The sequence below is a fragment of the Pocillopora damicornis genome, chromosome 14, assembly GCF_964200805.1.
Source record: "Pocillopora damicornis chromosome 14, jaPocDami1.2, whole genome shotgun sequence".
In the NCBI taxonomy this organism is placed as follows: domain Eukaryota; kingdom Metazoa; phylum Cnidaria; class Anthozoa; order Scleractinia; family Pocilloporidae; genus Pocillopora; species Pocillopora damicornis.
In genome coordinates, this window is record NC_142683.1 from 18,708,965 (window position 1) to 18,723,085 (window position 14,121).

A 14,121-nucleotide genomic window follows, 5' to 3' on the forward strand; every position below is an offset into this window, starting at 1 on the left:
AGAGCTCAGTTTTCATTAGATTTTTAAGAGCTTCCACCGAAAATTCCCCCAGTTCACAAAATGCAAAAATGGGGGTAGGTGAAATAAGTTAGACCGAACAATTGAAGTCAGACAAAAAAAAATTGGTATGTTCTCTAAATCCAGGGTCTCAAATCGGAATCTCGAAAATAGGACGCTAGTGTCCAAAATCGGACGCTAGTGTCTAAAATCGGGCACTACCTGTAGTGTCTAAAATCCGAGTAGTCACTAAAAAAGGACTCTAGTGTGTCTAAAATCGGTCACTTTCGTCTAAAATCGGACACTAATGAATAAAAACCGACCATAGTGAGCAAAATCCAAAATCAGACACTAAACTGTCCAAAATCCAAAATCGGACACTACTGTTCAAAAGCCAAAACCAGACACTAGCCGTCCAAAATCAAAAATCGGACACTACTGTCCAAAATCCATAACCGAACACTTGAGCCTAAAATCGGACCATGCTTTCTGACATCAGACAGTTTTGTCTAAAATCGTACGCTACTGTCTTAATAGGACACTAATGTCTAAAATCGGACACTTTTGTCTAAAATCGGACAGTGCTGTCTAAAATCGGACAGTGCTGTCTAAAATCGGACACTGGTGTCTAAAATTAGATTATAGTGTCAGACTTTTAGCTCGATCAGCATCAAATCTCAAGTTAATATTTCAAGGAATGGAAAGCATTGCGACAAGCCGAAGAAGGAGACGAAGCAAATTCCTAAAAAAAAAAAAGTAAATAACTGTTACAAAAGCATACTTAACAAAAAGAGAACGGAAAAAAAGAAATACAAAGAAACGATGAAAAAAGAAAAACTTACCAATTTCAGAGTGATGATTCAGGAACTGAAATATGGCGAAAACACACAAAACGCCTAAAACTGAAGGGATATGACTCAGACACATAAAAAACTGCTTAGAGGGCGTGAAATACGGGTATCATAGCGCACCGAAATTTACATAAGGCGCAAAAAGTAACGCGTTCAAGCGAGTTTAGATCTCAAGATACTAGTGAATTCACTTTTTTTTGAGGAGACCTCACTTATCACCTTACAACCTTTATCACCTTACAACTCTTACCATGATTTGAAAAGGACAAAAAGGTTTATGATAAAAAGAGAAGCAGATCTTGGCCAACATCCGGTTTTCTTGACCTCACGCTTCACTAATTATGCCTAAATCTGATCACTAATTGAATGTTGATTTCTCAATGAGGCTCTTGTCACGACATTCGTATCACTTGGAAAGTAGGTTCTGTAGGTTCCAGTTCGAAACAAAATTTTAAAGGTTCCCTATCTATTTTTATCTCAGCTATGCTTTCTCACAGGGCTGCCTCCGGGCTTCTTGCCATTTCTAAGCGTCTAACACGAGCACTGCCAGCTCGTGCAATCGCCACCACTTCGTTCTCGTCGAAAAAATTCAACCATCCTCTGACAGTAGACGACGTGCCTAGAGCTGCAGGATTTCCTACAATGCTCCGGCTTCCTATGCAGTCTACAACTGATGGTTTGGATGCATGTTTCCTCGGAATTCCAATGGACAACGGTACTTTTGCTCATCGAACTGGAGCGCGGTATGATTGACAAAATAATTTTTTGTTCACGTATGTCCGATTCCATCTAACAAGACACAACGTTGTTGTGACATTTCGTTTAAGGAAAACTTACGGGCTTTCCTTGTAAGTAAATTAGGAAAGAATATTGAACATAGACTGTTAGTGTTTATAGAATGCAAGCAAGCTGACATCTTTATGACGCATTTCCCCTCAAAATTCAATGATTTTTTCGAGCATAATTCGTATGAAGTGGATCATTGTGTTCTTCGTCGCCTTTTGCGTGACATTTGATATGAACCTTTTTTCGGGACACGTGAAATGATTTTTGGTGGTGTGACGAGATAAGTTCCCTTAGGAAACAAAAAGTGAACGAGATTAGCCGTAAATTGGGAGTGTTTTCTCTGTTTTACAAATAGATTCCAAATTCAACAATGTTTCCTCCACCCATGATGTTATCAATAAACTTTTTCCAAACCTTAGCCCCAAGCCCCTTCTCCTTACCTCCATTCCCCCGCCAGAATCACGAGCATCTACCGGCCCGGACCAAAGAAAATCTGGACTGGGAATGTAAACTTTATCATTTTCTTCTTTTTCAAGCATGGCTCCAAGACAGATCCGCTGCGAATCTTGTTTAGTACGTCCTCATAACACTCACACGGGTGCTGCACCTTACGAATCGCTGATGGTGGCCGATGTTGGCGACGTATCGGTCAATGTTTTCGACATCGAAGCCAATATTGGTATCATACACAAACACGTGGCCGGCATTATCAATAATGGATGTAAACCTTTGATTATGGGCGGAGATCATACTATCACATATCCAATTCTAAAAGCCATGAAGGTTTGCCAAATTTTTATAAGGTAGTATTTCAAAAGTGATGGTATGGCGGAGGTCCTTTGTGTTATTTCATTTTCTTCAATTTTCTGCATTCTTTACAGGAGAAATACGGCCCTGTGGGACTTGTTCATCTTGATGCTCACCCAGATACATCTAAAACTACCTTTGGAGAAAAAATCACAAACGCCACGCCATTCCGCTTGGCAACTGAAGAAGGACTACTGGACTGTGAACGAGTTGTCGTAATTGGTCTACGAGGGTCTGGGAACAGTCCGATTGACTACGAATATGGTAGAAACCTGGTAAGGACTTAATTAATCACTTCTCCTTCTGTGATTGGTTGCAAAGGCCCATGAACTGATCCAACCAATCAGACCTGAGCAAAAGTCTCATCGTCTTGCGATTGAAGCAGGTCGGCTGTAATTGCTTTGAGTTTTCATTGCGTAATAAACTTTTAAATTATTATCTTATCAGATACTCGTACCCTTCAAAAAAGTATTACGACAAAGTTTTGGAAAAAATTTATCTATTGTGGGTCTCGATCCGCTCTCAAAGCCCCAACTTGGCCACCACTTGTTAGATTGAAAAGAAGGCGTTATAACTTTTCAGGTCTTGAGAGGGGGAAGTTATTGTAAAAATTAGTACAGCATCCAAAGAGAGCTCTTCCTATGGAAAACCAAAAAAGGATACAACAACAGCCAATGAGACGGAAGAAGTATATTACAAGTACACGCACCTTACGCAAAACCAAGCACACTACCTGAAGCGCGGGAAAGCGTGAATGACTGAGGCGTGATTGGTTTTTTTAAGGCCATTTTCAACTGAGCACCGAAAGTAATTCGGGATTGCATTGGTTTTGCAATTGCCGTTTTCTCTGTGATTGGTCCAGAAAACCCGCGGCACTCTCTCAGATCAACCAATCAGGTGCAAAATGAACGCAAACACGACTTTGGTGCCCGCGTTTTCCCGCGCTTTAGGTAGTCTGTTTGTTTTTACTTTTAGTTCTCATTGGCTCTTCAGGTCGGTTATTTCCTTTCTTCTGATTGGCTGTTGCAATTACTTAACTTTGGGGTTTACGGCACTCAATTAAAAAGCGCTCGAATTTTGCATCTATTTGATTGAGAGGGTGATGGTTTTCTCGGAGTGAATTAACCCTTTAACTCCTGAGATTTCATTAGTAATTCTCCTTAGTGTCTGCCAAACAGTTCTCGCGATGTTAGTTTGGAGAATTTGGTATTGAATCAACTTCTAATCCCCTAATCGATATCTTTCTTTATTCTCATCACTTGTCTACTTGATATTGTACTGATATTGTAAGGAGAAATTCTGTCTTGGTCACTCACGGGAGTAAGAGGGTTGAGGCAAAAGTAAAGTAATCCTAGCTTGCTTTCGACAATAAATTGAACATTATTTTATCCATTCTTTTAACTACCTTTTCCCATTCTCGTAGGGTTTCAAGATAGTTCCCGCTAAGTACTGCTGGTATAAATCCATGGCGCCTTTGATGGCGCAGGTTAGAGAACTTATGGGAGATGCACCTGTTTACATCACATTTGACATCGACGCAGTAGATCCTGGTTATGCACCTGGAACAGGTCTCTATTTCTTTACCTTTAGATAGATCGTTGTCATCATGAAATAGTTCTAAAAGGAGAATTTAAAGTGAAAACAAGCAAACCGCCAAAAGCGCAGGAAAACGCGGGCGACCAAGTCGAGATTGGTGTAAGCTTTGCACCTGATTGGTTGAGAAAGTGGGGAGAGTTCTTTGTACCGATCACGGGGAAAATCCCAGATTATTTTCGAAACTCAATTGAAAATTTTTCTATGTATACGGCAAAGTGGGCGTTTTGTTTTCTGTAACTGGGCGCGATGTTTGATTGAAAACATTATCTGGCCGGGTGTACAACGGGGAGTTGGGTCGAAAAGTCTCCCAAGCGGAACGACGCGGTCGAGGGTATCCTACATCGCTACAACCAGAAGAAAAACGACTTTTGGGCGTCCATGTTTAAAATCAACTTGCGTTAAAGTCGCCAATTTTCAACTTTTCACCTCACTACTCATTTAACAACGTTTTGTTCGTCTGAGAAGCTGGTTATATGCCATATCATAGCTCCAACCAGCTGTTAATTCAGCAGTAAAACAGCATTCCCGCCTCGCTTGAATGGAACCAATAAGCAGTAATAATGACTTTAATTTGATTTCTTTAAGGAACACACGAAATTGGAGGTTTGACGTCAATTCAAGCCTTGGAGATAATCAGGGGCTGCAAAGGAATGAACATCATTGGTGGAGACTTAGTAGAGGTCTGTATTAACCCTTTACACCCTAACATCAGTATGCAAATTCTCCACACTATTCTATTAACATTTCCTAACGTGCTGACAAGGAGAATTTATTTAACAATCAAGGGCTTCTTTAGTTTTTGATCATTTCTTTTATTCTCATGTCCTAAATGTTTGTTTCAGGGGTCATATTGTAAGGAGAAATTATATGCTAGTCACTCTTAGAGTCAAAGGCTTGTTTGTCTGTGGCATCCAGTCTTTTTCCACCCCTTCTAACAAGTTCCTGTCATCAACGAGAGGGTCCATGGGGTTCCTGTTTTTTAAGTCTGTCGAGCAACAGACCGGGATTGCAGAACACCCAGCAAAGACGGTGTAAGTTTGCAATATACAATCCGACATGTGAACAGAAAAATGTCAGTTATGTTTTTGTTTGTAAACAGCACGTTGTAACACGAGATTTACGTCATATCTGCAGGTTTCGCCTATGTTTGATCTACAAGGAGCAACCTCGATCCTCGCCGCTAATTTCCTATTTGAGATGCTGTGTGTTTTGCCAGGAGTAGTCTACAAAGATCCCCCTGGATCAGATTTTGAGTTTTAAGCCTGAGAGGTTCAATTTCAGCTTTGCTGTCATGCTTGTCTCGACACGACGAGCGTGAAAAGAATCTCACAACTCTTTCGCAATCTGCGCCTTAAAGGTGCAAATTATTTTCGTCCAAAACAAAGTAGTTTAACGCTGGTTAAATATCAGTATAATATTCGAAAAATAAATAGAAATAAATGCTGAAGTACTATTATTGTAGGAAAGATTTAGCATATTCCTTTTATTTAAATATATCCGGCGGATAACATAATCCAGCTTTCGAACAAACAGGCTGGAAAAGAATGCAATTTTTATCTAATATCAATCAAAAGACAGATGTATGAATGGTTTCTTCAGTTCTCTTGGAAATTTATTTGTCTCCTATTTTTATCTGAAACCCTGTAGGAGTTTGCAAAATTTGCACGTGCAAACCACAAATAAGTCCTAAGCTGCTATTGGATGGATTGAAATTTAACCACGGGTAAATCCCTTCTACTCTAATGGTCTAAAAATCTGGGAAAAATTTCTTATAATTTCGGCTCTGAGAAGTAAGTTTTAGATCAAGCAATATCCTTCTGTTGAGATTTGTTTCCCCTCTTTTTACGCTTCTTCTGTAACTGGCATTGTGGGGGAAAATTTCCTTGTGGTCATTCCCGGGTATGAGCGGCGTAAACAATTAACTTCTGTTGAGTACGCATCAGTGGAATTAAAAGAACTCGACATGGCCCAGAATTTGCCATTTTCCATCGCTAATATACTCCGCGCAGACTTTCCCGATCCGTCACGTGTGAGCAAATTACCTCTGATTATGCAAGAGCAACCACAGAAAGAAACCTGGGAAAGTGTATTCGAAAGAAGAAGCCAGCCTCTTCGAGGTCTTCCCCTCCGCTGCGATGAAGCAGGACCCTTGGATGGGAATGGAGCATGCAGCACTCATGTGGATGGACTGGAAAGCTGTATAGAATTTCTTCAACCCGACTTCGTTGGGATCGAAGAAGAACAACAAAGTCTTTTGAATGTAGAGCTTAAAGGTAACAAGCTATCAAGGATATTTTGCAACGAAGTATTTGTATCGATAAAAATGCATTTGTAAGAATACAATCAGTAAGTGCATTATAAGTTCATTGCATTCTGTGACTTCTTTCACTTTTTACTACACAAGCTAAAAGTAAAGACCGTTGTCAGATGCCTCTGATACCCGTAAAAGAACGCAAGTCACTACAAATTCCAGAATGGTTAATGAACTTTTAACGATGAGCATTTTTATAGCAACATTTGATTTTTTCCAAGGCATTTCAAAATTGCTTTTAGGACCGTCCGTTTTGAACCATTAAATAAATGATCACGACTATTTCGACACATCATGTCCTTATATTTGCAAAGGAGGTGAAATAAACTCCGCCATGAAGAAACTTTCGACGGAAAAGGGCAAAACTTGTATATACATATTATTATTATTTCTTTTTTTTTAAAACACATCGCCTCTCACGCGAGAAAGTATTTCAGGATAACAGAGTCCATCATTAAAAAAAATTCATTAACATCTAGAGAAGATCTACCAATGTAGATAGTGATTCATAATTACAATATTTAAGGGTTCTTTTTAAAACACGCTGTTCTTCCAAACTGCAACAAGTTTTAGTTTGGCACTAGTCTGCTATTCTGCGTAACAGGTGTTAACACGAGTGAGCAGGTGAGCGAAGATTTTCGCTCGCGAGAGAGGCTGAGAAAATTCCTACCAACGTGTCTTCTCCCTCTCGCGTGTGTTACGTGTATCACACGCGAGAGGGAGAAATCAAACTAGCCCCAGCTGCGCGGGCTATTTTGAAATTTCGTCTAACTACTTTCATTTGTCATCATAGAAAACGGCACCAAGAAAAGAACGGTTCAAATTTCTTCAAGAGACTGCAAGACACAAAAATTGCCCAAAAGGAGACGCACGCGCTTCTCACAAATGCAAGTGAAGTATTTAGAAGATGCATTTTCTTGTCAACATTACCTAACCCGCGACGAAAGACGGGTGCTGGCAAATGCACTGGGGCTTAAGGAAGTACAGATCAGAAACTGGTTTCAAAACCGGAGATACCTGTTGAGGCATCAAGAAGAAAACCAGACCAAACAGGTCCTAGTGACTGTTGGACAGAGGCAACACTGTGATGTACTTGGAATGACTCACGTAAAGAAAGCTGACAAGTAGACAAGTTTTACTGATACGAGAAAAAAAGGATTTGATACAAGTCGCATTTCTGTGACTGAGACATTAGTTTGTAACTTTTTCAAAAACCTGACTTAAATGTTACAATTTTATTTCTGAGTCGTTGAAATTTGTGAAAAAGTGCAAACATGTTACGAGAGTGTAAGTTGGATTCCTGAATTAAATCGTTTTTTAAGCGACATTTTTGTATAAGTTAATCATTTCCTAGAAATTTATTGTTTGATGGTTACCATTCCAAATTTTAAGGGTCAGAGAGCTCAGGCAGAGCAAGGAAAAAGCTATAATTACTAGGGATGACATAGCACTAAACAGACAGGTAACATTACTTAGAAAACTTCTACGTCTGATTTCGGACACCTCTTTGTTTAATCCGATTTAAAAGTTTGAGAAAATTACTTTTGAACTTAGACGACCCCATCCGACTGCAAATATTCCGTTGGATGTTCCCATGATTCGGGTCAGTTCCTGCTGATTTGATATGTCCGGAAACAGGTGAGTCTAATCAGAGATATCTTGCAACTCCGGAAGGTTCCGCCTCCTTCTCGTGTAAATTCGGATGGTTATGTCAAATTTCGGATGAGTGGTGCGATATTGGAGGACTATTTTTGATTGAGAGGCTTTCGTCTAGTTTCTGACGGTTCTATCCGAAACCGAAGGGCTCTAAATAAATGATGATGACTCACTCCGACATCGGAAGATTCAGTCTGATTTTTGACGGTTTCTTTCGATATCTCCTGATTTTGGATGGGGTTGCTTGTCTAATCTTGTCTGACAGTTCCATCTAAATTTGGGTGTGGTCAATATTAGGGGGCTCCGTCTAATTTTGGACGGTTTCGTCTGATTTCGGACTGGTCGTCGTATTTTCGAACTGTGCCGTTCCGATATCAGACGGCTTCGGACCGCTGTCGGATGGTCCCGTCTGATTTCGCCTCGCGGTTGAGGTACACTGCTCGACTGACAGTTTTTATGCTGTTTGTGGCTGTTAATCAACACCTTTTTAGGTCGAGGGGACATAACTTAAAATCCATTTCCGAATACTTTGTTGTTTGTTCTTTTTCTGATTAATTATTTTTTATATGATTATTCTTTGGAAATGATATCAGGGAGGTAACGGGTGATTGTTGTCTTCAGAGAAAATCACTTAGCCGTATAAAAGCCGCTGCTCCTCCTCCTGCGGGCCTACTCGTTCCAAACGCACGCGAGAAGCAAAGACCATTTATTATGAATCGCTCAAGCCGTGTTTTGCGTTTTTTGGTTTGTTCAAACGCACCGAGGCTTCATTCCCGCAATGTCACCGTTTGCAGTCGTCTATCGAGAGATTTCAACTATCCGATGAGCCCGAACGATATGCCACGTGCCGGTGGAATAGCTTCCATGATGCGACTCCCTGTACGAGAAACTGCCGAGGGACTGAATGTTTGTTTTATTGGGATTCCCCTTGACTCTGGAACTTCAAACAGATCCGGAACTCGGTGAGGATTTTGTTGTCATTTTGCGTAGGTTTGGTGGGTGCTAAAAGTCAGTGCATAGTAAGAAGATTTCATACAAATCCTTTCTTTTGTTGAAATACAAACAGTGAAATACCCACACGCTAAAAGTGACCCCTATCCTTGTTCCAATGTCATGAGATGGGGCTGTGCTGTGTTTGAATTCACCGTTACTCGTCGAAGAAAGATTTCCATGCAACCCCAGATTCTTCTAAAACAAAGCATTTGGTTATCAGAGATAATTAATTTTCAAATGAATAAACGGGGTAAGTTTCTAAAGAAACGTTGGTGCTGCGTCGGTAGGGGAGTATGACTTGATAATTTGGCCACCGTAAGGAGTTTCTAAGCTGACGTTTCGAGGGTTAGCCCTTCGTCTTAAGCTCTGACGCGGGGGCCAATTTACATGATCAACTCAGGTGATAAAACCAAATTATTTGGTTACATAATCAATTTCAACCCACTGTTTTCTTTCATTAAATATCAGTATGTGAAATTGAAGAGTGAGGAAATCTACCAAAATCTCTGCTCTTTCCGTTCGGCCTGCTGTGCCAAAAAGCATTTATTATGATAAAGCTTTCCTGTCAAAAAAAAGAAAGATTAACTAAATGTCTGTAGTACAGCTGCCTAATCTTTAGGGCCACAGAATCTTCCACTGATCTATGATCTTAGCAAAAGAGAGAAATTTGTGGATGAGGCTCTGCAATGCCAAGATTTTTCTATTAATTTTCATTGCATTTTTAAAAGCAGAGATTTTTAAAGCTGATTTTTGGAGAAGGGTGATGAAAACTCCCATTCATCAACAAAGGGTGGTTTTAAAACTGAAAAATTCCATCGCTACCTTATAAAATTCGGAGTGATCAGTCTTAAAGAGGGAAAAATTTTTTTTTCTCTATTACATGAAATATCCATTCCACTTTCTTTAGCCTTGGCCCAAGACAAATACGAGCAGAATCATGTTTGCTTCGCCCTTACAATAATGCCACAGGAGCAGCACCATTTGAATCTCTCATGGTTGCTGATCTTGGTGACATTCCTATTAATACATACAACCTTGCTGCAACTGTGGAAATCATCCATAAACATATTGCAACAATTGCTGGTTATGGCTGTGTACCTCTAGTTTTGGGTGGTGATCACACTATTTCATATCCTATTCTTAAGGGAATCAAGGTTAGTAGAGATGTGACTGATCATTAGTGGATAAAGTTTGACAGATTTATTTGATTGAGCACCCAACCTCAAATGAGCACCCACCTTGTAGGTAGGAAAAGTTTTAAACCTTTACACACTAACATCAGTATCCAATTTCTCCCTACTCTTCTCTATACATTTCTTTTAGTCCCGACAATGAGAATTTGTTTAGCAATCAAAGCTCCCTTGGTTGGCAATCATTTCCTTTATTCTCATGATTTCAATGAATGATTCAGCTGTATTACTTTGGGGAGAATTAGATGCTGGTCACTCTTAGAGTCTGAAAGCTTAATAAGCACCCAACCTTAAATAAAACTTAATAAAAGTGACAAGTTAACTATCACCCCTCTCAACACCCCCCCTTCCCCAGAAAAACTGAAGTGCGCATCATATCTTTGGAAAAAAGGGAGAAGGAGAATCACTAATGAGATCTTGGGAGTTAAAGGGTTAAAAATTTTATTTGGCATTGATATTTTGAGCATGAGCCCTTTTTATTCATTCAGGCATAAATCAGCTGTGTGATTCCTTGATACACCCCATCCTTAGAAAAATTTGTAGATCCACCCCTGTAGCTACTCTCAAGGTTCAAAAATTTACTAAGTGCCCAGGGTGCTTAAGAAAATAAATGTGATTTTTGTAAATTACATCACCAATCATTTCCCACATGATTTCTGGTTTTTTTGTTTTGTTTACAAATAGGAAAAGCATGGACCTGTTGGTCTTGTTCATGTAGATGCTCATTCTGATACAAATGATGTCATGTTTGGGGAAAAAATTACCCATGGAACAACATTCCGCAGAGCAGTTGAGGAAGGGCTGCTGGATTGTGATCGTGTAGTACAGATTGGTTTACGAGGTTCTGGATATACTGGAAAGGATTACACTTGGGCAGAAGATCAGGTATAGGGTGGAAAAAAATGCTAATAACTATAAACTGCATAACAAAGGGAAAAAATAATTGGTTAATTTCTCAAAATAGTTGTAGCAATAGGACAAGTATGAATATTACTACTGACTTCAAATTTGTTTAAAATTTTCACATTTTGCTTTTAATTGAGGAAAACATTGAATAAGTAATTTTGTAACAAAAGTAGTAACTGGGTATCAAAATCTTGATTTCGAGATGAAATTCTTGCTACTACTAAATTGGTGATAACTTTCTCTTTGGCCAATTTGCACACAATTTTAAGTGTTAGTCATTGTTATCATCATTGTCATCCTAATCATCATTATCAACATCTCAATCATAACCCTTTAACTCCCAAGATCTGATTGTTAATTCTCCCTTTTAGCTGCTACACATTTCCTTGCAAATCAAGTATGAGAATTGAATGTTAGATCAAGATAACAACTTCTACCTGATAAGGTGGAGTTTTCTCAATACCTGTTTGCAGGATAATGTATGGATATTATAGGGAGAAGTTCCATGTTAATCACTTCTGGGAGTTGAAGAAATACAGGATCAATGTCAGTATTTGATTAGACTTATCGTCTTTTAGAAGAAAACTGAAAACTCTTATTTTTACTGGCTGCCAATGCAAAAGCTGTCTATAATCTTTTGACACTTCTGCGTATACATAGCTTTTGTTTAAATATGCATTTGTAAATAGTTTAACGTGATAACTAATAATTTAGATTTAAGAATTTCAGACTTTGTAAATGTATTTTATAGTCAGTCACTTTTATCATGAGCCTCCGGCTCGGGACATTGGGCAACCACTCCCTGTGTACTTGACGGTAAATAAATTATACTTATACTTATACTTATACTTGAGCAACTGTGTACCTACTCCTCCCCTAAAACCCAAAATTAACCCTGATCTGTCAGCAGTTAACTGTTATTAGGTTGGGGGAGGGGTAGGTGTGCATTCACTCAGATACTGACATTGATCCTGTATTACAAACAGGCATAAGAAGATTTGTGTCCACCTTGCTTCATATTAACCCTTTCACTCCCACAAGTGACCAAGACAGAATTTCTCCTTACAATATCAATATAACATCAAGCAGGCAGGTGATGAGAATAGAAAAGAATATGAATTATGGGATTATTAGTTGATCCAATACCAAATTCTCTGAACTAACATCATAAGAATAGTATGGCAGATAGTAAGGAGAATTACTAATTAGATCTTGGTAGTGAAAGGATTAAGCTTAACCCTTTACACCCTAACATCAGTATGTATATTCTCCATACTGTTCTCTGTACATTTTTAAAAGAGCTGACAAGGAGAATTTGTTCAACAATCAAGCTTTAGTTGGTGATCATATCCTTTCTTCTCATGACCTTAACAAGTGATTCAGAGGTGATAATTTAAGGAGAAATTAGATGTGGGTCACTCTTAGGAGTTAATGAGTAAAAGCTGGTTGATCCTGCAGGGTTTTCGGTTGGTGTCTGCAAAGGATTGTTGGCACAAGTCTTTGGAACCACTGATGGCTGAAGTTCGTCAGCAGATGGGAAGTGGCCCAGTCTATATATCTTTTGATATTGACAGTTTGGACCCAGCATTTGCACCAGGAACTGGTAAGAATTTTTACAAGTTTAATGGCAAAAACTGCTTGGTTGTATAATGTGAGAAGAAAATTAATTTTTAACATAAAAAATGCATGCTTTTTTACAGTATCAGAGCATCATATTTCTCCCTTGAGTTATATTACAAACTTGCTGATTCTAGATTCATATCAGGCAGACTCCTGTCTTGATAGATGAAACTCTTATCTTACTCAAGAAATGAGACACCCCACTTAGGAAATGATCTTTGTGACAAAACTCTCAATTTGAATTTGAGCAGGTAGAAAAAGAAGGCTGAAAATTATTTCACATTAATGACATTGGGACCTACTCCCTCAGCAATACCAGACGAGTGTGATGATACTTAACCAGTTGAACATGAAAGCCATTCAAGCCACCCAAACTTTAACTGTATTTTCTGATTATTAGGAACCCCAGAAATTGGGGGCCTCACCTCCATACAAGGCATAGAGATTGTAAGAGGGTGCCATGGATTGAACATTGTTGGTGGTGACTTGGTTGAGGTAAAAATCATTTTTTTCATCTTGGCTACTATGATTGGCCTGCCTGAAAAAGAATCACTCTAACCTTAGACTTTTACCCTTTAGCTCCCATGAGTGATCAAGACATAATTTCTCCTTACCATATCAATACAGTATCAACCACAGAAATGATGAGAATATAGAGAAATATCAATTTGGGGATACTTAGTTGATCCAATAATTAATTCTCTGAACAAACATAACAATTGTATGACAGACAGTTAGGAGAATTACTAATGGGATCTGGGAGTGAAAGGGTTAAAAGGAAACAGTCTCTATGGTTAGCTGAGATCACAGAAACCAGGTTATCTGTATCCACATTAAAAAACCCAAAGGCTCATAGTAAATTTTAGAACTCTTTCTTAAAAAAATGTTCATATTTTTTTGGTATTCTTCCTTTTAGGTCTCGCCACCCTATGACACAACTGGGACAACAGCTCTAACAGCAGCCAACTTGTTGTTTGAAATGTTATCTGTTCTGCCTGGGGTAATTTACAAGTCATAAGATGCACAAGTGTATAAACTGCAAGCTCGTTTCATGTATTGTGTTGAAATTTGTGGAAAGATAGGATAACCACAAATAACTTGTAAATGTGTCCCATTGACCAAGTTCAAGGTCTGTACTGTAAGTTATGGACAATGCTTTTCTCCCCTTGGAATTCTGTCCCAAGTGCAAAAGTGAAATACAGGCCACTCAATTGAGTGCTTGTATTAACTGAGAGATGTAATAATGTAAGTGTACCATTTTATTTTATTAAACGTGAGACATAAACTTTGGTAACATTTAAAAATGTGCTTGTTTAATGTATTCTCTGAAGTAACTTTAGACAGAAATACAGGTATTTTGGGGGCATAGAATGAAGCCATGAAGCAGTCAATGTTTACCCCTCCTTGT

At 38.9% G+C, this 14,121-nt stretch overlaps 3 protein-coding genes across 4 annotated transcripts; all 3 read left to right on the forward strand.

Annotated features, from left to right (window-relative positions):
* The first annotated feature begins 1,210 nt into the window (after nt 1-1,210).
* On the forward strand, nt 1,211-5,503 carry LOC113679727 (agmatinase, mitochondrial). Its single transcript, XM_027196691.2, has 6 exons — nt 1,211-1,591; nt 2,171-2,417; nt 2,516-2,716; nt 3,865-4,009; nt 4,623-4,717; nt 5,172-5,503. The coding sequence occupies exons 1-6, from the start codon at nt 1,332-1,334 to the stop codon at nt 5,295-5,297; spliced, it is 1,074 nt and encodes a 357-aa protein (XP_027052492.2). The 5' UTR covers nt 1,211-1,331; the 3' UTR covers nt 5,298-5,503.
* A 352-nt stretch (nt 5,504-5,855) lies between these two features.
* LOC113679718 (homeobox protein HMX2-like) lies at nt 5,856-7,588 on the forward strand. Its single transcript, XM_027196681.2, has 2 exons — nt 5,856-6,310; nt 7,142-7,588. Exons 1-2 carry the CDS (start codon nt 6,001-6,003, stop codon nt 7,474-7,476), a joined length of 645 nt encoding a protein of 214 aa, XP_027052482.2. The 5' UTR covers nt 5,856-6,000; the 3' UTR covers nt 7,477-7,588.
* Nucleotides 7,589-8,349: 761 nt separating this feature from the next.
* LOC113679719 (uncharacterized) lies at nt 8,350-14,017 on the forward strand. Of its 2 annotated transcripts, none has more exons than XM_089194755.1 (7): nt 8,350-8,435; nt 8,626-8,966; nt 9,905-10,151; nt 10,872-11,072; nt 12,552-12,696; nt 13,114-13,208; nt 13,630-14,017. In XM_089194755.1, the coding sequence occupies exons 2-7, from the start codon at nt 8,716-8,718 to the stop codon at nt 13,729-13,731; spliced, it is 1,041 nt and encodes a 346-aa protein (XP_089050881.1). In that variant the 5' UTR covers nt 8,350-8,435; nt 8,626-8,715; the 3' UTR covers nt 13,732-14,017. The 2 variants fall into 2 exon arrangements, with proteins under 2 accessions (XP_089050881.1, XP_089050882.1); XM_089194756.1 differs by having other exon boundaries at nt 8,406-8,495.
* Nucleotides 14,018-14,121: the final 104 nt, after the last annotated feature.

Coding starts and splice junctions, on each gene's coding strand:
- LOC113679727 (XM_027196691.2), top strand. CDS start 1,332: ATGCTTTCTCACAGGGCTGCCTCCGGGCTTCTTGCCATTTCTAAGCGT. Junction 1,592..2,170: donor GCTCATCGAACTGGAGCGCG/GTATGATTGACA, acceptor TTCTTTTTCAAG/CATGGCTCCAAGACAGATCC. Junction 4,718..5,171: donor TTGGTGGAGACTTAGTAGAG/GTCTGTATTAAC, acceptor TCATATCTGCAG/GTTTCGCCTATGTTTGATCT.
- LOC113679718 (XM_027196681.2), top strand. CDS start 6,001: ATGGCCCAGAATTTGCCATTTTCCATCGCTAATATACTCCGCGCAGAC. Junction 6,311..7,141: donor TTTGAATGTAGAGCTTAAAG/GTAACAAGCTAT, acceptor TTGTCATCATAG/AAAACGGCACCAAGAAAAGA.
- LOC113679719 (XM_089194755.1), top strand. CDS start 8,716: ATGAATCGCTCAAGCCGTGTTTTGCGTTTTTTGGTTTGTTCAAACGCA. Junction 10,152..10,871: donor CTATTCTTAAGGGAATCAAG/GTTAGTAGAGAT, acceptor GTTTACAAATAG/GAAAAGCATGGACCTGTTGG. Junction 11,073..12,551: donor ACACTTGGGCAGAAGATCAG/GTATAGGGTGGA, acceptor TTGATCCTGCAG/GGTTTTCGGTTGGTGTCTGC.